Source organism: Notothenia rossii (assembly GCF_949606895.1).
Source record: "Notothenia rossii genome assembly, chromosome: 9".
In the NCBI taxonomy this organism is placed as follows: Eukaryota; Metazoa; Chordata; class Actinopteri; order Perciformes; family Nototheniidae; genus Notothenia; species Notothenia rossii.
In genome coordinates, this window is record NC_136907.1 from 61119847 (window position 1) to 61146514 (window position 26668).

General features: G+C 41.5%; 1 protein-coding gene across 25 annotated transcripts in view; it reads left to right on the forward strand.

Annotated features, from left to right (window-relative positions):
* Window positions 1-26668, forward strand: part of LOC307018952 (receptor-type tyrosine-protein phosphatase S-like) — a 72309-nt gene that overhangs the window by 34800 nt on the left and 10841 nt on the right. For 6 of the 25 annotated variants that reach the window (XM_079649495.1, XM_079649494.1, XM_079649487.1 and 3 more), the window contains 24 exons: window positions 1925-2035; window positions 6009-6023; window positions 7342-7611; window positions 8379-8758; window positions 11186-11387; window positions 12822-12958; window positions 13161-13305; window positions 15228-15545; window positions 15655-15848; window positions 15998-16024; window positions 16243-16360; window positions 16541-17191; window positions 17953-18047; window positions 18650-18903; window positions 19137-19224; window positions 19478-19696; window positions 20488-20645; window positions 21172-21186; window positions 21418-21536; window positions 23102-23199; window positions 23440-23563; window positions 24020-24195; window positions 25063-25182; window positions 26209-26363. In XM_079649495.1, the coding sequence (XP_079505621.1) occupies window positions 1925-2035; window positions 6009-6023; window positions 7342-7611; window positions 8379-8758; window positions 11186-11387; window positions 12822-12958; window positions 13161-13305; window positions 15228-15545; window positions 15655-15848; window positions 15998-16024; window positions 16243-16360; window positions 16541-17191; window positions 17953-18047; window positions 18650-18903; window positions 19137-19224; window positions 19478-19696; window positions 20488-20645; window positions 21172-21186; window positions 21418-21536; window positions 23102-23199; window positions 23440-23563; window positions 24020-24195; window positions 25063-25182; window positions 26209-26363 (4189 nt within the window). The remainder of the gene's footprint in view (window positions 1-1924; window positions 2036-6008; window positions 6024-7341; window positions 7612-8378; window positions 8759-11185; window positions 11388-12821; window positions 12959-13160; window positions 13306-15227; window positions 15546-15654; window positions 15849-15997; window positions 16025-16242; window positions 16361-16540; window positions 17192-17952; window positions 18048-18649; window positions 18904-19136; window positions 19225-19477; window positions 19697-20487; window positions 20646-21171; window positions 21187-21417; window positions 21537-23101; window positions 23200-23439; window positions 23564-24019; window positions 24196-25062; window positions 25183-26208; window positions 26364-26668) is intronic. The other 19 variants (XM_079649489.1, XM_079649488.1, XM_079649490.1 and 16 more) reach the window with 11 other exon arrangements.

Sequence of the window (26668 nt, forward strand, 5' to 3'; positions counted from 1 at the left end):
CAGAAGCAAATGGATGACAGCTTCAGCTAGCAGGGCCTCAGCTCACAAACACAAAGAACGCATACTTGTGCCCTTTGCTGTGTTGAACAAGTCAAACTTTCCTCCTGTGAGCTTCCAAAAACATGTTCAAACTTCTGCATATACTGCTATTGTGTAAACTGTGTATCACGCACACGCACGCTCACACACACACACACACACACACACACACACACACACACACACACACACACACACACACACACACTCTCTCTCTCTGTGGAATTCTTTAGAGCTTAAATAGGCGGCAGCTTTTTTTGCCATTAGGATAACACACTGTGTACGTGAATACAGTGCTGGAGAGCAGCTAATAGGTTGATTAGCTTAAGTGTTAGATTTAGTAGTTGTACAAAAATAAAAAAAACAAGCAGCCAAATTACACCAACCAATATATTACTTATTTATTGTAATTGTTATATCTTGAGGTATTCATTGTTTCTACTGCTAACAAAAGACAATACTATTGCGACAAATTCAGTTTTTGCTGTAATCGCAGTGAAATTCCCCTTAAAATGTGGAACTTAACACAACCAGTGTACAAATCCTACTGGCATGTTAATGAATGAATAATAATGCGGTTATATAACATATGTATAATGATTTTATAGTCTTAAAGAGACCGCTATGCATTATTATTTAATGTAGCCTATATTAGATCATTATATAAACGGTTATTTTTGTGACTCAGAAAGCTGTACTTATACTTCTAATTGGGTGTTTTTACCTTGTGGTATTGCTTCTTCTACCGAAGTAAAAAATCGGAACTTCTTTGACTTCAGTGTGTGTGTGAGAAAGTCAAAAGCATACTATATCGTCTGTTCCTTTTTATACCTCCATACATCTCTTAGAAGTCAGAACCCTTTTATCTCACATGAGATCTGAGACAAAACACTGCGCTTTATGTCACTCTTAAACTAGCTGTGTGTGTGTGTGTGTGTGTGTGTGTGTGTGTGTGTGTGTGTGTGTGTGTGTGTGTGTGTGTGTGTGTGTGTGTGTGTGTGTGTGTGTGTGTGTGTGTGTGTGTGTGTGTGTGTGTGTGTGTGTGTGTGTGTGTGTGTGTGTGTGTGTGTGTGTGTGTGTGTGTGTGTGTCATCTGAGTTCTGACTTTTGTCTTTTTCCTCTCCTCCTGCAGCATTGTGTAATCCATGATTTTGTGCTTCCTCCTCAGGCTTCATGTCAAAGTCAGTTTCAGATGAGATGAAAATGCCAGAGCAAAAAGAAAAAGAAAAAAACCTGCTGGTAATTCAAAAGAAAGAAAGAAAACTAAACAGAAGTAAGAATAGCACTCTGTGACACAGAATACTACCTGAGGAGCGTTGTGTGTAATTATAGCAGGTTCAGGGAGACACTGTTTATCAGGATGGGGCCGGGGCAGGAGTACGACAATTGAGGAAGTCAAATAATTAAGTTGAGAAGTTGAGGTTGCTGCCGTTGGATAAATCTTGCAGAAAATGGAACAGACTTTCTTCATGGCAGCAGTGAGCCAGCGGTAGGAGAGAAATCATAGCTTATAAAACAAAAGGTCCTTCGGGTGTCATCTAAGTTTATAAAAAGTCATTTTGAGACTTGTATTCGGCTCCCTAACTTTTCGGAAGGAATTTTGAATGTGTTGCCATCATGCAGAAAAAAAGTAAATGGCTCTCTTAAAAATACTCCTGCTAGTTGAGAGCACAGCCAATTCAGACGCTTCCTCACAGGTAAAACAACAACGCTGACTTTATAGGAAGCGATAGAAAAAGAGCATACCCCAGGGTCAAAACATAACCGACAAACCTCAAACAAGAGAGGCTGCAGAGGAAGTCAGCAGAAATACATTGAGAAAAACTCATCCTAACATATTTTCCTTTCTTCTTTTTCTCTATCTTTGTTGATTTCTGTCTTGCAGGAGCGCTACAGATCGAGAACAGCGAGGAAACGGACCAAGGGAAGTACGAGTGTGTGGCCACCAACTCTCAGGGCGTGCGCTACTCGTCCCCGGCCAACCTTTATGTGCGAGGTAGGACCTGAACCCAGAAACGCACAAGCACACACACCCATACACAGACAGACACACACGCACATACAGAAATATTAAGGTGCACTTTGGATAATAATAATAATAAAGCCTTTTTCATGTCTATGCTTTTAAACGAGTATTACTAACCCATCCATTGTCTACAATATATGTTGACCTTGTTGTTTGCTACTTCTCACAATCACCCTTAACAAGCCCTCCTTAAACCTCGGTGCGAGCCCCCCCAGTGGGATCAAATTGAACATGGGGACACACCTTGGTTTAACTGCATGGAAACATCACTGACCTGTCTACTAAAATGGCTTCTGTACAAGAGGCAGATTAAGAGGAAGATAATGCACAAGAGATGCACAGACTTGATTGGAGATTAGGATGAAATTGGAAAATATAAATTATTCTTAAATATATTATCAATATTGGCGCCATTTTGCACCCACATGTTCCCTGTTTAACGGATAGTAGCCTCTGGACTGTGGGTGCTGGTGCATCACTGGCTTATTGCTGAAAGAACACGACCAATGAAGTTCTAGTTTCTATGTTAAACTATTTAAGAAGTGTGTATGCAACGTGTGAGCGTTGGTGAGTGTGTGTGATGCAGTGGAGCGAGTGGCTTTGCGCTGGCCGTTTTTATTCTCTCTGTGTTTCCCCGTTCTCTCTCTCCCCCCTCACGTCATTGTGTACTGCATCAACCCCCTCTCATCCCTCAGAGCTTCGAGAAGGTTGGTGTGCTCTTTCTTTTCTTTTGTTACTCCTTTGTTTCAGAAAGCTTCACTTATTGAAACAGAGAGAAACAAAAAAGAAAAAAAAACAACATTTTAAGGACACCGGAGTAGATTTGAAGTGAAATGATATTGTCTCCAAAAATGAAGCGAGTTGATTTCTCTAAAGCTGCTACGGTGATGACGTGGTCTGCCTACGCAGCAGAGTGCATTGACTGCATTGACTGCATTGTGAGGCCTTGTGTGCAGAACCCTTGGTATTGCCTTCACTCCCCGATCAATGTTTTCTGCATGGTATGATCTTGTTGTCATGGAGACCAAAGAATTGGAAGATTAAAAGGAGCCGATGTTTGCATGGAAGGAGTGAGTGAGAGAGAAAGAGAAAGGAGCACCGCTTGCATGTCTGTTGACTGACAGACTGACACAGGAGCATGGCACCGTGTGTGTTCACGCCTATTGATACGCTCGCATCGTGATATTATTGAACTTGCTGTCTTGTCTTGTCTGGCTGCTGACTGTTTATTTTTATTTATTTTGTCTAGCATCATGTGTTACATTGTGTCTCAGCTCCCATTCCATCACATCTGCTACAGTCCTGCACTTGTTGCATTGAGTGGAAATGTTGCACTCGCACTCACGCTTTGTATACAATTTGTGTTATATGTGCTGCGCAGGTTTTAAAAGAAGCATCTTAGCCAGATTCATGCCATGAACCCCATATGATGAGAGAACCGTCACATCACCTGTAGTGGAGAGTAACTAATTATATTCACTCAAGCAATGAACTGACTATATACTATTGTTGCTAGTTCTTATAAAAACACTTTATAGCTCAAACTACGCAAAAGTATATGAAGTTCTTTAAAAAAGCTTGAGTTTACCACTTACAACAATCAAATGAAATGTAAAAATTAATTGATCAATATTAATTTTGCAATTATAAAATATTTAATAGTACAATTGTCTTATTTGGCAAATTGTGACCCCTTTCTTACTTGTAGTTACATTGCAGAAAGTAAGTAAAAAGAGAAGTATAAGATGTATTTATACAAATTACTGTAGTATACGCCATTCCAAATAATGATTAAGATGTTTAGGTAACAGAGACAAATATATACAAATTAAATTAAAAAAAATGAAATAAGGATGAGTTAAGGGGAGTGTAGTCTTTTTTATTATAGTTTGTGTTCCTTTTCCATCTCACATCAAACTGTTTAGTTTCATTGCTTTTACTTTACACCAATACTACAAATCACTTTTAAACTTTTATAAATTACTTTTATACAAGATTTATTGTCAGCCCAGGAATTGTAGTTGTCACAGAGTATTTTTCATGCTGTATTTCCTCACCCTTAACTATCAATATATTACAGGTATAACAATATCCCAGCTGTAACACAGCCTGTGCCGTATCTCTGGCGGTTGCTATCTTCACCAAACACTCACGATACGGCTCTATTGACTGACATTTGAAATTAATCATACCCATTCTCATTTTTAGATATCGAGGGGATATTAATGATTCCCTCTTATTACAGTGGATAATGAAAGTGGTGTCCTTGAGACAGACTGGATGGTGTTTCGTAAATGTCAGCTCAGTGACGGTGCTGAACGGGTATAAGCAGAGCTGAGATGCAGCGGTAATCCTTATGGCTGTGCCAAGGTCTCTCTGCCTGTAGCCTCCAGACTCCCTGCAGAGGACGGGACTAATGATAGCCGCGCTAATAAAGATTGAAGCTCCTGGCTCTCACACACTGTATAGAAAATGGAGGGGAATCATGGGGCCCGGCTCGATGAACTTAAATCTAAAGGCTCTGAGAGCATGAGGAGGATTATCCCTTATTATGAGCTCCCTTTATTGTAAGGTACTCGGCTTTGTCTCCGTCGTGGATTCTTCAGTCTCTTATTTTCTAAATGACTAACCAATCATCATGAGTCTTCACCTTCACCCTGTTGTTGCTCAAATGACTAAACAATTCCATATGCTTAATTATTGTGTTTTTTAAGTTGTTTTTTGTGTTTCTTATTGATGGGTTAGAATAACTGAATGGATCAAAGTGATTGTGATGTGTCATGCTGCCTTGCAACTGCTACTTGTTGGTGTGTGTGTGTGTGTGTGTGTGTGTGTGTGTGTGTGTGTGTGTGTGTGTGTGTGTGTGTGTGTGTGTGTGTGTGTGTGTGTGTGTGTGTGTGTGTGTGTGTGTGTGTGTGTGTGTGTGTGTGTGTGTGTGTGTGTGTGTGTGTGTGTGTGTGTGTGTGTGTGTGTGTGTGTGTGTGTGTGTGTGTGTGTGTGTGTCTTCCTGCCTGTCTGCCTGTCTGTCTGTCTGCCTATCTGTCTGTCTGAACAGCATGCTCAGATGAGGAGATGCCTGCCTAATCATGTCTGTTTTCTAACAGATCTAACTGTTTTTGTCTCTTTGTCTCTTTCTTGTCTTCAACTTCTGTATCCAATTCTGGGTATCTTGCGATTATTTAAGTTTTGTTTCTTTAGCAATTTGTTGAAATCATGCAAAACATGTTAACTTCTATCCAATTGTCTCTAGATTCTTTGAGTAGGGGGGAGTGGCCCATGAAGATTCCAAGTAATGATGTTACAGAGTTAGGAGTGGAGGTTATGCAGCAAATGTACCCTTTTTTCTTTCTTTTTTTTTACATTATTTATTTTTAATTTATTATATTATATATTTTAGAATTAGTACTGGATTTTCAAGTAATAAAAAAAACAACTCTTGTTTTAGTATTCTAGGTTTTTTTTAGAGTAACTTTTTTGTACTGGAACATTTGTTGTTTTATGCTTTATTATACGTAAAAGCTTTGCAGTGTTGAGTTTAGTTTTTGGACTGTTTTCTGCTCTCTGTTTGCCTTCCCTTTCATTCTTTCTCTCGTGTAGAGATGTTTGTCCGTTACTCTCTCTGTCTCTTTCTATTTCCTGTGTTGTGACCCTGGGGTTTTTCTTCCTCTGTTCTCTAAACATCCGATCTCTCTCTGGTCTTTTTTCTCTTACTTTTGAAGCACCTTACTTTCTGAATGGGCCTGACTCTGGTATATAGCTGTTTTTAAATAGATCCATGTGTTTTCTTCTTCTCGCTCCTCTCTTCTTCCCCCTTTTTCCCTCCTTCCCCTAAAACCCTCTTCTAACCCTCTCTTTATCTCCACTTCCCTGTCTTTTTCCCTCCCTTTTCCTCCCCCTTTTTTTCTCTTCTTCCTCTGCATTCTGTCTGCACCCTGATGTGTAGGAGCGACAGACACATGTACATAAGTTTATTAACTTATAAACATGCACATACTACCTCACATATCTCTCTTTTTGCTCGCACTCGTTCTTTCCTGTTCTGCCTCTTCATGCTGTCTTGGTGTTCTTTACTAAGTGTTGCCAATGATCACTCTGTAATTGCCACAACACCCTTTTAGAACCCCTTAAACCACTCCTGTCCACATTTCCAATTCATTTGATTACACACTGTATCAGTTATGAATCCTATGTATTGTACAGTATCTTGTTGTACAATGTGGCTGTCTTTTGCTACATTGCCTGTCATTGTCTGGAAGAGAAGCAGAGCTGCCTCTTTCTTTCTGTCTCTATCTTTCTTTCTCTCTATCTGTACTTATTCTATCCCTCTGTCTGTCTCTCCTGCTCTTGTCTGGCTTTTCTCTCCTCTCAGTCTACAGTTCTTCGTTCTCTTCTTTGTGTTTCTCCACCATTTTATCCCTCTTGAGTCGCCCAGGCATGCAAGTGACCTATGAGTTCAGTCTCTCGATACATTTCTCCCTAATATATAGTCAACCAAGCTCCGGCAGATGCAGTATTGGATATAACTTGGCCCTTTAGTTGTTCTTCTTATGGGCACACAAATAGCTGGCAGGGCCTATTGATCGGCCCCCATGATGCATATACTCTTTAAAAAGAGCCCATATAATTCACAAGCACCTCGAGGCACAGAAATCTCAATGAAGTGAAGTTTTTCACTGACATTTCTGGTGAAGTTTAACTGGTTTAGTCACTGCTTGGAGGAGGATTTTTAATGGTAATACAAACATATACTGAAAAACCTGAATCAGAAAGTTTTACTTTTCTGCCTAACTAAATGACAACCAATAAGAAAACCATTTATTTTATGAGAAACTGACTATAGGTGTCATGTCCTGGTTGAATTGATACTCAAGAGTTTGTCACTATATTATTTGTTAGGCAGCTCACTGAATGGTCGAGCTCAACACTAGATTTGTGTCTTTCTGTTTGAATCATCAGTACCATAAAGTAATTGGGGCTAAACTTGAAATATCCCTTTGTAATTTTCTGTAAAAACCCTGAAGTTCATTCTCCCCCTTCCTGTTACCTCTCCTCTCTTTCCTCTCTCTTTTTATCTTTCTGGCCCTCACTTTCTCTCTCAATCTCCATCTTGCTTTCTGCCTGGCTCTCTTTTTTCTCTCTGATTCTCTCTCCCTCACTCCCCCTCCCCCCTCCTTCTTTTTCTCTGCCTTTCTTCTCCTCACTCCCTTCCCCACTTTTCTTGAACCCCAAACCCCCCCCCCCCTTCCTTTTCTACCCCGACTCTCCTCCTTTCCCAGTGCGCCGTGTGCCCCCTCGTTTCTCCATCCTCCCCTCCAACCATGAGATCATGCCAGGAGGGAGCGTCAACATCACCTGTGTGGCCGTGGGTTCGCCCATGCCCTACGTCAAGTGGATGCTGGGCACCGAGGACCTGACCACGGAGGACGAGATGCCCATCGGACGCAATGTGCTGGAGCTCAACGGAGTCCGAGAGTCTGCAAACTACACCTGTGTGGCCATGAGCAGCCTGGGTATCATCGAGGCCACCGCTCAGGTCTTAGTGAAGAGTAAGAGCCGCTCCAGTGACACAATGAATCATGTCTGCCCTCAGAGAGAGAAAGCTGCCTCAGTTTTTGTTTTGTTGTGTAAAAGAGACACTTTTTATTTGATAAACAGTATGTTTTTAAGATGTGTGCATGTCAATATCTTTTCTGCCAAGCTAATCTGCACCGTAATTTCATGAACAATTTTTCATATTAAATATAATTAAGGCAACCCTATTATTATGAGGACATTTAGTATACTATCATTGAACGAAAATACACCTACTCTCTTAAACAATTAGTTTGGTCATTGGTTGCTTTGGTCTTAAAAGATACCTCAGTTCATTTGTTCATAATACATTCGTACACATGTGTGATTTCAGTGGTGCTTTTTGCAGGATTTTTGTGGACAAACTAAGTTTTACGAATTTGATAATATCAACGAATAAGTTAGTCGACAAAACTGTTGATTGTTAGTCTACGAAGAACCAGTATAGTTGAGGATAGCGCTGTTCTCATGTCAATAGTTTATTCTCAAAAAGTTATTTCAGATTATACTAAATGTAACTTTGTCACACAGTGAGTACTTGTTCAACAAAATGCAGTCTAGTATCATAGATACATATGCATATTTGGCATTACATTTATATTTATAAAGTACAGAAAAGTAGGCTGAGATATCACTGAGATATTTACAAATAAACAGAACAATGTACAAATGGACAAAAAACAATACAGGGTTCATAGTAAGTTGTGTAATTATCTTCCTCTTGCCTCTCTCTAATCCCCAGCTTTGCCAAAGCCTCCTGGTACCCCCATAGTCACAGAGACCACCGCAACAAGTGTGACCATCACCTGGGACTCTGGGAACCCAGACCCTGTCTCCTACTACATCATCCAGTACCGAGCCAAGGGGCCGGACAGCAAGTACGAGACGGTGGACAGCATCACCACCACCCGCTACAGCATCGGGGGGCTCTACCCCAACACTGAGTATGAAATCAGAGTGTCTGCCTTCAATAGCATCGGCCAGGGCCCCTCCTCTACTCGTGTGGATGCCCGCACAGGGGAGCAAGCCCCGGCCAGCCCGCCCCGAAACGTCCAGGCACACATTATATCGCAGAACACTGTGATGGTCCGCTGGGAGGAGCCGGAGGAACCCAATGGACAGGTGGGTGGAGGACTGACCCTTTTATCATTTTGATCTGTTATCAGTAATAGAAAACAAACATTTACATTTTCCTGCCGAACAGAAAAAACGTTCTTAACTTGGTGCTACATTTCTGCAGCAAATTCACTGGTGACCAACTAAAATCCTGTCTGTTCTGGAAAAAACTGCTTTGGCTGTCCAGATATCAGATGTTACTACATGACCAAGATAATTCACAATAACAATATTATAACGATATCTAAAGTAATTAAAAAAGTAAAAGTGTGGGCAAGATACTAAACCCATAAATAGCTCCCGAAGGCACAGCTATTGGTGTGTGACTGTGTGTAAATGAGCATTAGATTAGATGATGAGCAGTTTGGCCCCTTTTTATGGCAGCGCTGACGTGTGTGTGTGTGTGTGTGTGTGTGTGTGTGTGTGTGTGTGTGTGTGTGTGTGTGTGTGTGTGTGTGTGTGTGTGTGTGTGTGTGTGTGTGTGTGTGTGTGTGTGTGTGTGTGTGTGTGTGTGTGTGTGTGTCTGTGTGTGTGTGTGTGTGTGTGTGTGTGTGTGTGTGTGTGTGTGTGTGTGTGTGTGTGTGTGTGTGTGTGTGTGTGTGTGTGTGTGTGTGTGTGTGTGTGTGTGTGTGTGTGTGTGTGTGTGTGTGGGGGCATGTAGTGTACACACACTGAGCACCAAAATAGTAAAGTCCATCTACCATTTAAGTCTATTAGAAGACATGCAACATTCAGTGAATACGATCATCAAGTTCCTCATTTTTTACATGTTTTACTCTTTATCACTACAATTTAACATTAAAATATGGTCATGCCTTTGTGCTTGTGTTTGCTGTTCTCCTGCTGCACAATGATTTGGCATTGGGGGGCTCCTACAGTGATTGATTAAAGGAAACATTCTAGTCTTTTCAAACTGAATGACCTTTACCCTCTCGTAATATGCACTGTCAACATTTCAAAATTCGCAAAGGCACACAGGAGATTAAAACGTTTAAGCCTTAATAAGATTCACCATTGGGAGCTTTTTGTCCAGTGTGCAGGTTCATGTCTTTTGCAGGGATTGTGTCTTGCCAGAGATTTCCCTTCTGTAACTCCCTCGCTACTTTCCCCACCTTCTAAAGAAAGAAAAGGTAATTGGACTGTCTGCTCTAAGTTAAGAGCAATCCCTCTTGAGACCTATTTCCTTTTCTCGTCTATAACTGTATATGGGTTCATAAAAATGCAAGACTTTTGAGGGTGGGGATTATAGATATTAAAGAGTAATACCATGAGAGGTGATGGAGGTGGAGAGTAAGGGTGTGGCATCAGGATTACATCTCAATACCAATAAACAAATCCCACTGGACGGTTAGGGGAGGTACAGCGATTATATTTGACGCTTTACTATATGAAGGCTTGTATTGGAGCTGGTGTTGTCAACTTTAGAGTGAGATTCGTTTATCAGGGTCAACTGCGCAACAGATGTGGGGAAATCACCTTGTGACAATGACCTCTGCTAAACACTGAACCAACAAATCCACAAGACCATCTGGACCTAAGTAGAAAACAGAGGTGATGACCTTAGCTGTGAGAAATTATGGCTTTGGTAGGAAAGATGGTATTATGGATCATTATGGGTGGAACATCATTTAATACAGTACGGTCACTCATAACCTTACAATACAGTGCAAATCCAGAAACTCCATCTAGAGGCCCTTCTCAATTCAATGGAATACTCTTTATTGGCATGAAGGACAATATTGCCAAAAGTGTCTGGCAATACTGAGAAGACGGAGAAAAATAATTAAGAAAATATCAGAAAAACAATAAACCTTTGCCCTGTGAGAATGTTTGTGAGAGACTGTTTAAGTGTATTCATGTTAAGGTAGGACATATTAAAAAGTAACGATAATAATAATAAAAATAGTAACAATAATAATGAAAAAATTATCTTTATTTAAGATTTATATAAGCAAAATGTAATCAATAAATTACAAATCACATACTATAGTCAATTCAAATAATAAAAAGATAAGTAGGCATACCATCTAGGTTAACTAATATAATTAGAAAGATAATAATAATATAGAAGTCAATATCATTTTGGGTTTCTTTCCTTGAATTAGATGATTTTCCTGCAATAATCCTGCATTTTCCCTGCTCATTATGTTATGTTTTTAAATTCAGGGTGTATTTGATTATTTTTGGAAATGTGTATTTCTTACACTCTGGTTTCGGGGGTTAGGGTTAGATTCTCTCCTTGCTTCCAGCAATGTCTACATCAACCTTTCTCTATTGTAAGGCTATGCTTGCGGAGTCTGTCAATAAATCATTGCTTTTCTTAATATTTACCGTGGTCAGCTATTTTGATAATGTAACGTCTCTTTTGAGGGTCGGATACCATTAGAGTTGACACTTTGTTTTAGTTGTTTAACTGTTTTTTCTATGTTTTAGGTGAAAGGCTATCGTGTGTACTACACCATGGACCCGTCCCGGCCTATGAATGAGTGGCAGATCCATAACGTCCAGGACAGCGTGATCACCACCATTCAGAACCTGGTGACCTCGGAGACGTACACCATCCAGGTCCTCGCCTTCACCTCTGTAGGAGACGGACCCTTCTCAGACCCCGTCCATGTTAAAGTTATGCCTGGAGGTGCGTGACTGTGTGTCTGTAAAACCTAATCATCGGTAGCTGTTTGTGCATGCTGGTGCATGAGTAACGGCTAACTAGTGGTCTTTAATATTCATGTGCAGGAGGTTAGTGTTTGTTTTTCAGATGTGCACCTGCAACAGAGCACAAATGACTCATTATTTGTGTGTGTGTTAACAAAGATAAGTAGCTTATTTGGGTGTATGTAAAGTTTGTGAGTCAATCCTCTGTGATTTGCTTAGCAAATTTCATCAGGAAATATGGCTTCTTCAAACAGAATACATTGTACCTGCTGGGACAGAAGTGTGGAGAATCATGAAAAGAAAACGGGGATTAATAGCCGAAAATGTCCCTCTTACCTCAGCGCTGTCCGTGTCACTGCGACAGCTGCTGTGAAGTGGCAGGTTTAATGTGTTGGGAGGGACAACAGATCATTAATGTGATGGAATTACTGTTTTAATTTCCATGTAGCCTGCTACGGCATCAGATGTCTCTTAAAAGTCTTCCATTTTCCAGCATACAAAAGGAAAGAGAATATATTTAAAAGGCAGGAAAATACATAGGTTTTAGAGATTTAAGGATCAATGGGTGTCCAGTATTACATTAATAACTAGTGCAACATGTTTTATTCAACTTAAAATATCTGAGGTCAGGTTAAAGTAATGCGAAAGTAAGAAAAACAACCATGCTTAGTAATACATTATATATATATATGTCAACACTATAAAACAAAACTGCACCCCCACACAGTCTCCAACAGGTTTGATCAGCTTTGACTGACGGTGACATTTCCCTTGAAACATATTTCCCATTCTTTTACTAATAGTATTGATGTCAACACCTTATTTCAGAAGAATAGCACTTATCCAAACACAGTAAGTGCTTTTCAAAACAAAGCAAGACATAAAGAAACTATAAAAAACACACAAATGAGGCAGATATTTAGTCAGGTAAAAATGTACTACTAGGATAGAAATTCTATTGACGTGTATATAGACCTTTTGCACCACTTTTTATTTTGTATTTTATTATATATGTTGCATTGTTGGAGGTCAGAAGAATTTCATTGCCATTTCTACACTGTAGCTTTGTGCATATGACAATAAAACCTTTGAATCTTGAAAAAGAAAAACACCAGGTAAAACAGAACACAATAAAAAGTGTTTTTAAATAAGAAAACCTTCCAGTAAAATCGTTTTTTTAAGAAATAACTTTAAAGATTTTTGGAGTATTATGTGAAATAAACAGTATCACTAAAACTTTGGCAGATCATAATATTATAGTATATGGTGGTAAAAGATTATAAATACACTTTTTTTTTTTTTTTTTTTTTTAAAAGGACCTTTCAGTGCAAAACCAAAGTGCACCACAAGACTTCAAAAGAATCCGATAAAGATAACCCAAACTCCTGTCTGACTCTTGTCCTGTCTCCTTCAGTCCCAGGCCAACCGGGGAAGTTTAAAGTCAATAAGGTGGCCGACACACACATTGAGCTGACCTGGGAACCTGCCTACACAAAGGAGGGCATCGTCAACTATGAACTGCTCTACAGACCTGTCAAGTTTGGCAGCTTGGTAAGACCCCTAACTCTCTTTTTATAAACCTTTCTGCAGAGCGGATTGAGAGGACAGATAAAAGAAGGAAGTTTAAAAGATTAACCCCAGCGTTCAGCGCCTCTGAGTCTGCTGGTGACAGTCTCATCTCTTTTGATAATTTATTTCTCACTCATCCCAACCTCTTGTCCTGTCCTCTGCTCCTCTTTCTTCCCTCTCATAGGAGAAGCTGACATTCGGGCCGAGGAGTTCGTACACAGTGGAGGGTCTGAAAGCCAACACAGAGTACTCCTTCTCCCTGGCCGCCATCTCAAACAAAGGCATCGGAGCTTTCACCAACGAGCTGGTGCAGAGGACATTACAAGCCAGTACGTCTCAATTTGACTGTGCCCACCTGCTTTACCTGCAGGGATGCACAGATGCCACACATGTAAATTGTATTATGTTTCAGTCATATGAAAAAATCCAATGCGAATATTTTGTCCTCTACACCAACACACACAGGTTACAATACATCAGATCCTGACCTGGTCAATTCTGGGACCCCATCTTCAAATCTCTCCATCTACCTCGTTTATCAACCCCACCTCTCATTCATCCATCTAAGTTTGACTGTGCCTTTCTTCCTCCCCTCAGCCTCTCGCTTTCTTACACAGCCAAAACATCATGACAGATGGAGATGGAGCAACAATTAATTGTTACACTCTTCCTTCTTTCACCTTCCTTTCACTTTTTCCAATCTATCAGTGTCTAATGTCTTTGAAAGGACGAAACTGTCTGCCACTTATTGGCTAGCAGCCAGAAGTGAGCCGCATTAAGGATGGTGGCTGCCTTGCTGGTGTTGTCAGGTAAGTGTCAGCCAGTCTGTATTTTATCTGAACATGGATTATTTTTTCTCTATTTTTCTCTGCACACTGATGCCTGATAAGGGTCAAATAAGTTATACTTCTTTGCCCTGACATATAGAGGCATTTCATATCTTCCAACAAGAAGAAAATGCAGAGAAAAATTGAGATACAAGAGAAAGAATACATTGAGTCGAGAAAAAAGGAAGCCCTTCAGTTCACGGTGGCTCTCGCCTCAGCGGTAAGTTTTTGTCAAGTATTAACAATCACTTACAGACACACAGATTCATACTGGGTGTTCACAATCAGTACAAATAGAGCTAAACACTTATAGCGGGTCTCTTTTCACCCCCAAAAAGAAAGAGACCTATAGTTGGTGGGGGGGGGGATTCAGGAAAGGGAAGGTGTCAGATAAGCAGACTATTTCATGCAGCAGAATTCATTTCCCTGGGAGGTTATGTGCGCTTTGTTATCGCCAAGCTTTGGTGCACATCTAGATTGTCCCCCGAGGCTAACAGAACAGTGGCTGTACGGCTGAGTGGATAGATACTTGAACCTGTCAGCTATGACTATTACACTCCCACACATACACACATGCTATACACTCCCAGACACACACAAGACTGTGCTCAGCGCTGTGTGGTTCTGTGTGCTCGCTCTATGAGTAACATTATATAGGGTGAGTGATACCCACAGTTCAGATCTATGATGATAAAGGTGTGTGATTCTTGGCTTCCTTTCTGTACTTGTTTGTAACAGTAAATATCCTAGCCTACTTCTGATTCAATTCTTGTCCGCAATTTATCATTCTTACCTGACTTTCAATATCCGTTTGAGTGCCTTTCTCTCCCAGGCTCCTGGTCTTTTTCGTTTTTCTTTTCTAAACCTGCCTCCTAAATCCTTTCAGCGCTGTGTGAGATCTGTTTTAGTTTTGTGTTTTTTCTTCCTTTTGTAAAGCCCAAAACCTTTTCCTAGTCAGCTGTGGAAAGTCTCAAACCTCAGGGATTATGCCACCATGGGGGGGCTGGTGTTGTGAATTGTGTGTATTTGTCTGTTCTCCTTTTTACTGAGCTTAACATCCTCACTTCAGAAAGAAATACTTATCTGTTTGATTCACAAACCTGAGTTCCTTTTCTTCTACTTGCTATGGCTAAAGGATCAAATATAATCATCGGGTATCGGATGCACATTTTCCTTGGGTATAATTAAGTTGTCCACTCAGGGTCGATACTGGTGTCTCTGGTTTATTTCATTAGTCTCTTAGTCTAACATTAAGCTTTTACATTATGTGGTTGCTTCCATTTTGTGCCTCACTTGTTTCCCCAGCATAACAGTTCACCTTAGTTTTTATTGTTTACATTTTTATCCTTATCTCTTGCTTTTTCAACCCCATTCTCTTGGGTATTTCCTAAACTCTTTACCCTCCTCGCCCCTTGTCCAATCAGAGCCCTCAGCAGCACCTGAGGGTGTGTCCTGCGAGAGTGCCAGCTCCAGCTCGCTGAGAGTTAGTTGGAGGCCGCCTCCAATGGAGGGTCACAATGGCGAGTTGGCAGGTTATGAGCTGAGATACCAGAGGGTTTCTGGGGCAGGAGGCGGAGTTCAGGGCCTGGAGGGGAAGGGGCTTCCTATCCCCGCCCTGCAGGGGGAGACATTGCTAGAGGGGCTGGAGAAATGGAGCTGGTACAACATTTCCATGGCAGCCTTCACTGCAGAGGGGACTGGACCCAAAAGCCTCTCTGTGATCTGCAGAACTAATGAGGACGGTAAGAGTGAGAGCCATAAATCAGACCTAAACAGTATTGAATGTGTAGTTGATTATTTACTGGCTTGACTGTTGGTCACTTAATTAATTCTGTATTTGTGTGTGCTTAGTTCCTGGTGCAGCCCCTCGTCAGGTGGACCTCCAGCCGCTCAACTCCTCAGCGATCAGAGCCACTTGGAGGTCTGTGTTGCCACGGTTACGGCAAGGCCAAATCCGTGGCTACCAAGTTCATTTTGGCCGTGCTGATAGCGGTGAATCACGAAACCTTCCCCGCATTAAAGACCTCTTATTGGACGAGTCCCAGGTGAAGTCATAACTGAATTAATTACATATTTTTAATTTATTATATAATTTAACATTCTCCCTCACACCTTTTTGTTTTCTGTCCTTTGACTCACTCCCTCTCTCATCCATCTTGGCTGCCTGCTGGGTGTGTCTCATCTGTTGGATAAGATGGAGGAGGATGACTCGACTCAATATGTGAGTGCAGACAACCCATCCGCTCTTTATTATGAATGAATGCACTATTATAGCGCAAAGCATCCAATACATTACACAGAGACAATTTGACCACTGGAGATTTGTTTAGCCAATGCATAACTGTAAAGAAAGTGAAGCAAGAGGTCTGTGTATTGTCTCATATTAAAAGTAATAAGTTAGCAGTATTTAATAGTTCTGTTATGTGTGTTCCCCCACAGGAGCTCATTTTAGAAAGTCTGAAAGCAGAGACTTTCTACTCCATCTCGGTGGCAGCGTACACCACCAAAGGGGATGGAGCGCACAGCAAAGCCAAGCTGGTGCAGACCCTGGGGATTGGTAAGCATATGCCAAGTATACAGTTCAGTGCAATTGATTGAGTAACGCACTGTACTTAAGATCCTCCATTAAGCTGTACCAGCAAGCAGTAAATAAACAGCTAAATCAATTCGAATTCTTCCACAACATTTTACATGATCTATGTTTTATATATACATTACCATTTGTTGTTGTTTGCAGTGCCAGGCCCCCCCTCCCTTTGGGTGCATCCAGGATCTGGTCCGTCAGTGGTGGTGCGGTGGGCTCCTCCAGTGGAATGCTCTGATAGCCGGGGGGCTCCGCTGGAAATCAGGGGTTACCGCCTGCAGTTTGGCCTAAAGAATACTTCCTTAGACACCACAGTGAATTTCACAAATCGCGAGAGAAACTTCACTGTCAGAAACCTCTCCCCGGAGTCCTCCTACGTCTTTCTTCTCTCTGCTAAGAGCCGAGCAGGATACGGAGACGTGGTGCAGCAGGAGATAAAAGTTCCCATGTTCCCACCCTTGGGATACCCAAAAATAACTGACTTTGTTAATGACACTTGCTGCTCCCTCCAGTTCTCCTGGTTGCCCCTTGCCCAGGAAGAGTGCAATGGTGACATCACAGAGTACACCTTATCGTACAGAGAAGCCACGGCCCCCAAACCCTCTGCCGAACCCGGCCCGTCAGCAGTACCAGCCCCAACTGCGCCCCCTTGGCTGATCACGCTGCCAGCGAGTGAATCCCGCTACACCATCCTGGGCCTCAATCACAGCACAGCCTACGTGGTACAGCTAAGAGCCCACAACAAGGCGGGGCCAGGCCCCTTCAGCCCACCTCTGGTGAGCCGAACCCTGGCCTTTGAAACAGGTAGGGCTGGCCTCAGGCCGCAGGAACACCCCTTCCTCTTCTAAGCACTGGTTCAGCTTCACATCTCCGCTCCCTTTACTGTGGATTTCACTACAAACCACTAAACTAAATGAAGTCTGGGCCAGTTCTTACAGGTTGGCCATTCACCTGTGAACCTCGGAGAGGCCGAGAACTGCAAAGTCCAGGGGAACACGACTACTCCCCCCAATCTCCTCCACTCACTCACTTATACCTTCATCACCTACCCTTCACCACCAGTGGAAGCAGGCTGAATGTTAATGGATGTTTGCTTCAAGAGCACTGCTTATCACAAACCCTCAGGTAAAAGTCAATGCAGGACTTGATACACAGCTTCTTTTTTGGAAGGTAAGTGTTCAGTCTGAATTCAGGGGGGAAACTGGTCTGGTGCTGTATCTGCAGGTAAGCTTCTTTTTTATCTGATAGACCTCCACTTCCACCTTTTCCAAAGACTTTGCTGACATGCTGAATCTGAGTCTAACAAACACAACCTTACACTCTGAGAATGTGGCATGTCACATTACTCGGTCTGAATGTTATTTCTACTTTAACTCTTACCATCCACTCTCCTCATCACCTGCCCATTCTCCTTACCATCATGCATACTTCTCCCAGTAACACATCTGACTTACATTTACATTTTTACAGGTTTGCAGTAGGAAAGCAGCGGGGGGGATGCTGGTTTAAATAAAATGCTTCATCATGTGTGACACCGTTTTTCTTGGTTCTCCTTCCTTCCCCAGATGTGCCGAGGAATTTTTCTGTCAATCTGGCCACTAAGACCAGTGTTCTGCTGACCTGGGAGTTTCCAGAGAGCAGCAACCCCTATCGCTTTACGGTATGTCGATGGCGTGTGCATGTACCTGTGTGGTGCCGTATGTCTAAGATTATGTTTTAATAAATTATAAATACCCTAATATTTTTGGATACTTTCGGTTAAAATACCTCACAATATTATAGGTTTGAACAATACCTTGAACTTGAACAATACCCGCAACTGTGGAAGTGTTTTTTTACCACTCGTTGTTTTACCTGTGGGGGGCTGGCTTTATGCAGAATTTAAGAACAATGAAAAGTAACATTGAAATAAACATGTATTATACTAAAATATGACAACCAGTACCTGCAAAACTCACACTTTAACGCATTAAATTCCCGTCTTTATGCTTAGCCAAGCCTAGACATGTGAGGTATTATTTTCTCATCCAACTCCAAGATATTCTAATAATCATATCTCCCAAAAATGTCAATCATGGTTAAGGAGGGGGAATTTGACAGTGCAAAATTGTTTTACATCCTTAAGACTTTAAAATTGAAATTGAAAATAGGTTAATTTCCAGGATAAACTGATACAAATGTACAGTCTATAAACATACAGTACATTATACAAACAGGCATATTTGCCCTTACCCATTGTTCTCACCTTCTCCCTTCCTGCAGGTGGAGTATAACAGACAGAAGATGGAGGTGGACGCTCGTCTGAAAAAGGCTGTCATCCCAAACCTTCAGCCTGACACGAGCTACGACTTTAAGATCACGGCTCCGGAGGGAAACATGGGCGGCCTTCGCCATCGCATCTCCGCCAAGACTTCCCCACCAATTACTATCCGCCGCCCTGAAATTGACCACACCCGTGACACCGAGACCACCGTCACCATAATCCTGCCGTCGCTGGAGAATCGCTCCCCCGTCAAGTAAGATAGAGTTAAAGATGTTGGTATAAAAAAGTAGGCCTTCCTAGACTTGCTGCACTCAGGTCAGATGATATCTAAAGGTGTGGGGCATGATGATAACACCACATAACCTATCCGACAAGATGTTGAAAATACAGTCTTTATAGTCAAGACATCGTGAAAGTAGTTAGACATGTTTCCTTTTGTACCAGTGCACCTGGTGTTATGTTGTTTTTCCTCCTCTGCATCCGCAGGAACGTGTATGTTGTCGTGGTTCCACTGAGGAGAGCCCGCGGCGTCATCAGACACCTCAAGAGTCCAGATGAAATGGACCTAGAGGAGGTGAGAACCACAACAATGACAGCACCCTCTGATGTATATTCCTGGTAGAAGGAAAATACCCATAAAGAAACACACACACAATAAGATTTGATGAGGATTCTGGCAGCAATTACCCTTTCTGATTCCATATCAGTGTTTAAACATTAGTCATTGGTATTTGAACGTCTAATTTTTCCTTCATTGGTATTATAACGTCTAATTTTTCCTGTTTGTGTCTTCCCCTCTCTCTGTTTCTCCTCTCGCCATCTCTCAGCTGTTAAAAGACATCAGTCAAAAGCAGAAAGATTCTCGGCAGCAGAAGCAGGTGGACCTGCGGCGGGCTTACATAACGGCCCGTTTCACACCTGCCACGCTGCCGGCCTTCTTCACCCTGGGGGACCAGCTGGACTACGGGGGCTTTGAGAACCGAGCTCTGGAGGCGGGGCAGGAGTACGTCTTCTTCATCCTGGCCGAGCTCAACTCCACAACGGGGGTACGAGAGCCACCGTGTCACTTCTCCTTTGCTTCTGCGTTTATAGCCACTCCCTCATTCCTCGCTGCCTGTGTTTTTCTGCTGCAGGCTGTCACTATACATTCTAATCAATACGGCCTCGCTGCTAAAACAATAAAATGCACGTCAGTCAAAGTGTTGTAAGCAAAAGGCAATAACCTTCACGTACTTCCATCACCTCTGCTAATAAAGAGTGAGTGTACCTACTGTGGCAGTGGAAGAGATATTGCCTTGTGCACTGCACTGGACCGTATATATGTGCATTTGAATTTAAAACAATTGTAAATGTATGACTTGAATTAGGATAGATTTTATTTTTTATTAGATGTGTTTTTATTATTAAGACTTAGCCTAGGGGAGGCTCTTTAAAAGTCCTTTAGAACTAATAAAAATGCACTTTATTCAGTTTACTGCTGTGAGTAAGATCAGGTGGATCCTTTTTTGTGTCGTTTAAAATGCAGAGACAGCGAATATTATCTCACATGCGCATTAAAACCAGTCATGCAGCAGCCTGGTCACAATGACAGGAATGTGCTCTCAATTTAATGCAATCTAGTGCAACGGCTCATTACTGAGGTACAGGGTTACGCTTTGTAAAGACTTGGAGAAAGAGCTATGGCACTGATGCTTTTCAAGGCTATTGTGTGTTTAGTTTTTGTAATTATAATTTTGTTGTGCCATGCAATCATGTTCGTTTTTCCAATGAGATAAAAAAAGAAACACTTTTCCAGTTTCTTGTTTTTCTGACTATATGCCTTTGTGTTTCTTTACAGAAAATGTACGTGGCGAGTCCCTACACAGACCCTGTGATTGCCCCAGATTCAGACCCCCAGCCCCTCGATGCAGGCGACGGTCTGATCTGGGTGGTTGGACCCGTGCTGGCTGTGGTCTTTATCATCTGCATTGTCATTGCTATCCTCCTTTACAAAAAGTGAGTGGGAAGTGATTCTCCCCGAGCCCATATTTACCCTGAATGTAATAATACTTTCAAGGGTAAAAAGAGAAATAAGTTCTATCAGGCTTCGACTTAACAGACAATGTGTTTTTAGTACTCTAAGACCAATTCATTTTTAGTTGTCTGTTGGGAGTATTTTTTACAATAATTAAAACACATTTAATATTTCAGCCTTTTCTTTTAAGATTCATTACCTTTCTATCTTCCATGCTTTGGGCTCACATTCTGTAAGCAACTCCTGCTGATATCCGGGATTGTTTAATGTTTGACTATCCTCCCACAAATGCTCAACTCTTAGCCGTATATTTATGAAATTACAATTACGAAGTTTGTTCTCCGTACGAAACAGTCTGACCCTGCTTTAGTCCTTAGATATCTGCTGCATGCCATCAAGCGTTTTGAATACTAATGGAAAATATTGATTTTCCTCTCTAACAATCTGTCTGTTTCCTTCCTTTTCTCCCCCTAATTATTCTTTCCCTTGCTCCTGTTTCACTGGAAGCAGCAAACCTGACAGGTAAGATTAAACCAATGTCAAGCTCTTTGTTCATTTTAACCCACAGCAATTACATGATACCAGATGCTGTACGGGGAACTTGTACAAAGCTGTGAAACACCATTTTTATTAATGCACTATTTACTCAATCCAAGTAGCCACGCTAATGATGTGTCACAAGTCAGTCGGTTTTTTTCTCCTTGGTTGTTTGTATCTACTAATTGCTCTTTTGACTAAATGCTGTTTGAGCAGCAAGCGCAAGGACTCTGAACCCGGTACCAAGAGACTTTTGGAGAACGAAGATGGAACGAGGATAGCCCATCACCCGACAGACCCCGTGGAGATGAGACGCATCAACTTCCAGACTCCAGGTATGAAACACACACTTCGTAATTGCATACTAAAATATACTTCCGATTGCTCATCAATTGACGATGAAATATTCATGCCACTATTTTTAACTTTGGTAAGATTATGCAGACAAGATTGTGAAGGTGCATCACAACCCACCTGGCAGCTTCCAGTCATTTCTAGAATCAAAATGGTCGCTGCCCAGGTATTGCAGTCAGTGCTTACGGCTGAGTCATAACGGTGTGACAAAATCAGATCATCTCCTCTCGCCCACAGTCCACATGCCAGCCATGCTGCAGATAACACATCAGAACACACAGATATCTGTCTTATCACTCCCAAGTTAAACGGTCAAAATGATATATCAAAAGGTGAGTCGCTGGTTAACTGTGATAATTCATAAAGGAATTAATTCTGTTCTCTTTGGCTCACCAACTTAAACCCTGCTGTGATGTAACTACAGGCATTTGACCGCTGCCCACCTCCTACAGAGCGAGATCTAACTACACAGCTGCTTTGGTCCAGGCATCAGGCGGATGATGCTTTACTTTCTCTCCTTCCTTTAAATTAACAGCATCCAAAAACGCATGGCCTGGAGGGATTGTATGACAGTATTTTCCATATTGTCACAAGTGCAGTTCATAAATAAGTCGTTATTGAAAAGGTGGCAAGATGTGTCATTGTGAAGAAAGGTTTTACCTTGCAAGCTTTCTCATTTAATCCATAGTTTAAGGTGTTTTTTTTTTACATGTTCGTGGGAAGCAAAGTAAAACCCACAGAACAAAGCGCTTCAGCTCGTCTCTTCGATCATATGAGTGTTTTACTCTCATGTGGCAGAATAACTGAAGCTCCCACTTCTTCTCTCCGGAGATTTGTGAGATGCTCAACAAAGATGAAATTTGTCTCAAACCTAACCAGCTGATGCTATCTGAGGTCGTTTTGGTCGTGACAGGAGCATTTTGTCGTGATAACCTGCTGCAGTGCCATGCCAGCGGAAAAAAATAACCGTTGATACGGCATGAGCCTGTTATTAATAGCTGTAGCAGCAGAATATCTTATGCTTTTCATACTGTATCAACATGGATTACAATTCAAGAAACATGGAGAACACATTCTGACTGAGAGAGATTGTTTATTGTGTACAAAGCAGTGTTCCTCTTTGATTTGCTGTTGTAACTATTTTCCTTTTGAATGGACAATAGATCGTAAAAGCTCCACTTTTCGCGCTCCAGCTGTGAACAGAAACGGATGTACGAGGCATAGGTTGCTCCCTTTGAGTGTGTATGTGGGTGTACGTTTGTGCAACCCTCCTAATTAGTGTTCTGTCTGTGTTTGTTTTCTCTGAATCGTTACTCCTCTGATCACAGAGAAGGCAATTTATCAAAGAAAAACAATTTACAAACAAACAAGACTCGCCTGACTTTGTCCTCGCACATGGATCAAAATGGATTTTCTGCCTCAGCATGTTCCTTAATGATATGTGAAGTTCTCTGATTGTATTATTATCTGCACTTCTTTGCATATGAGTGATGTTGACCTGCAGTAATTTAGGGTAACTCAGCTTGTGACTGTTGTTGTCACGCAGGAATGATGAGCCACCCCACCATCCCCATCAACGAGCTGGCCGAGCACATTGAGGTGCTGAAAGCCAACGACAACCTGCGCCTCTCCCAGGAGTATGAGGTAAGAATGAATATGTATCCTCATTGTTTAAAGATGTTAAGCCTGTTAAGCCTTCGCTTCATAAAGCATTCTTATTTAACATTTCCATCTATGCGTGCAGATTATATGTTCATGATTTATTTAGCTCTGCAATTTGTTGCTGTAACTTGCCTACATCACAGAATGCTCTTTCCATTATCCTCAAGTACACTACTCAATATGCCACTCTCTTAATGTGTATTTGCTGCTGCTTTTTCTTAGTCCATCGACCCTAGTCAGCAGTTCACCTGGGAGCATTCAAACCTGGAGGTCAACAAGCCCAAAAACCGCTATGCTAACGTCATAGCGTACGACCACACCAGAGTCATCCTGGCTCCCCTAGAAGGTGAGGATTAGCGGAAAAATAAGATGTTTAGATATAGACATGTGAGAGTGAGAGTACGGATGTGTTTAAAGGGTTGAAAGCAAAGAGAGATGGGAGAAGGAGAGGGAGAACTGCATGATGGATGAAATGTGAAATTGCAAACAGTGCTCAGGACTGGCTGTGTGCAGTGGCATGAGACTGACAAACAGTGCCAGTGCATTCAAGTGCAGCCAGCACTCCTCCAGAACAAGAAGGGGGGGGGATGGATTTGATCTTCAGCTCATGAATTTACACAGACAGTGTTGTTTGTTTGTTGTCCTCCGCTAGTCACCTAGCAGCCGTCTGTCGTAAGGCGCGGCTGCCAGATACAAACAAGTTTGTTAGGCTGTTTGATGTCATACACGCAGGTTAATTTATTATGTTGCTTATGCAGATGCAGTTTAGCATCAGAGCCTTACAAGTGTCTCGTCTGCGCAGGTATCCTGGGGAGCGACTACATCAACGCCAACTACATTGATGGCTACAGGAAGCAGAATGCCTACATCGCTACACAGGGGCCACTGGCGGAGACGTTCGGGGACTTTTGGAGGAAGGTGTGGGAGCAGCGGGCCGCCTCTGTGGTCATGATGACACGCCTCGAGGAGAAGTCACGGGTAGGAAGTCCAACCTCAACACACTGACCCCCAATATACATCTTAGATTACACGTCATTTATAGTTTAGCCTGTTTGCTTTACAAATGTAATTAAACCTATAAACCCTTTTAAGGCAAGGCAAGTTTATTTATATAGCACCTTTCAACACAAGGCAATTCAAAGTGCTTTACAAAAATGAAAGACATTAAGAGCATTAAGAAACATATTATAAAATGGCATTTCAAAACACTCAATTAAAAGCAAAGGTACATGAATTAAAGTTACAGTGCAGTGTGAGATACACACATCTGAAATGTTTAGGTCTGACTCGCAATCATTGCTAACTTTTTAGCAGAAATAGTTTTCTTTGACCTCACTTTCTTTCTACATTATTTTTTTACTTATCCTTTAGTTATTTCAAGTGTTTCATGCTAAACAAACTCCACTTTTTAAAATGTTAATCTGCAACCCAATATTCAGAAAATTCAACGGATCCTGGCCTTATTTGTGTAGCATATAAAATGTATTTGCTCCCAGACATTCTTGTGGCTTGCTAGTTTTGCACCCCATCTGTAACCCAAATACACGTAAGGGACTTTAACAAATATGTATATATGTTCATTTTATTCATTTCGTATTTTGAAAGTTACTTAACTGTATATCATTTTAATCGTATATCTTTAATTTGATGATTCTTTAATCTTGTGTGAATCTGTGCTGTCCTGTTTTTCAATCTTACCCTGTTGCTGTATAAACCACTGAATTTCCCCACGGGGATTAATAAAGGTCAATTTGTTCTTATCTCAAATGTAGGGAAACAGATTTTTGTAATTCAGTCTGAAACAATAATAGTTATAATGATGATGCTTTTCCATTATCCGTGCAGATAAAGTGTGACCAGTACTGGCCGAGTCGCGGCACAGAGACGTACGGGACGATCCAGGTCACCCTGCTGGACACAATGGAGCTGGCCACATTCTGTGTGCGCACCCTTTCCCTGCACAAGGTAAAATGATTGCCCTCTTTTCTTGCTCCCTCTCCATCTGAATCCACCCCTTGACTCACCGCTCTGCCCTTTCCTCTAGTAATTACTGTCATTGAAAACTGCTTTGATGTCTTGAATTGACCGTTCGGAACCTGGAGTAATTACGAATTTCCACTGTCACTGGCCGAGTGACGCGCATGTGAAGATTATTCTGGGTTTCATGGAGTGTTCAAACCAGGCCAGCCTCGCTGTGTCAGACGCTGAGATTTGATCACTGTTGGAAGCAGAGCACTTTCTTATAGCGCAGGACTAATCTAGGACCGGCAGACTAGCCTGTCTCTGTGGCCTACTTACAAATACAGAAACTGGGCCAACTTTCGCTTCCAAGTGTTGCACAGCCTCTCCAAATTTTGTGATGTGTTGTCAAACGTCCAGCTACGAGATCTGTCATAGAGTGGAGAATAACACACATGCAATATTTACTTATCCTAGTATTATTCCTGTCTGTTGTGTATATTTTGCACAATGTAAGAATATTTGGGGTCTTCAAACTGCATTATCTAAAACTATTCCTTTAATTTATACAGTGTGTGTGTAGGAATCATTATGGTTGCATTAATTAAAAAGCTTCTTGGATGTATTTTTTGTTTATTTTAGTTTAGTATATAAATGTATGACAGTGAGAGCGCATATTGAAAGTGCAACATTTCTTCTTAGCAAGAAAGGCTTATTTTCATTTCGTCCACAGGCAGGCAATAGTTAAAAGCACAGACGTTAGAAATAAAAGCATAACAAATCAATCAAAAACAGTCCTGGCTTCTATGGTTGACAATAACTACATCATCATAACTGATGGAGATACAGTATATCTGAGAAACTGAGCTCAAACCAATTGGAAATGTTGTAATTTCCCTTCAATTACTGAATACGTTTAATATTAGAACATTCAATAATGCATAAAGTGAAACATCTAACACATGCACATGTTCAGACAAATTAGTTTTCAGTGATTGTAAAGCCACATATTTTTCTTGTCTCTTATTTAAGAGTGGCAGCAGTGAGCGGCGAGAGGTGCGTCAGTTCCAGTTTACATCCTGGCCAGATCACGGTGTGCCGGAGTATCCCACCCCCTTCCTCAACTTTCTCCGCAGGGTCAAAGCCTGCAACCCTCCTGACGCCGGACCTATTATCGCTCACTGCAGGTACAGCACACACACCTAACTTTATATTAAAGGTCACCTATTATGCAAAATCCACTTTTTCATGTCTTTTATAAACAAACATGGTCCCCTCTGTGTAAAGAGATACTGAGAGTTTCAGCAAAAAAGATTCGCTCACTTTTTGTCCTCATCCATTCATATAACAACCTGTCAGAAAATGAGCTGATCAGATTTTGGCCACTTTATGATGTCATAACGATTGTTTGGCTTGTGTACAACCATATCTATTTGGTATGTTGAGCCAAACACTTCAGAGACATGTTTTGTATATATCTGAGACCTGTAAT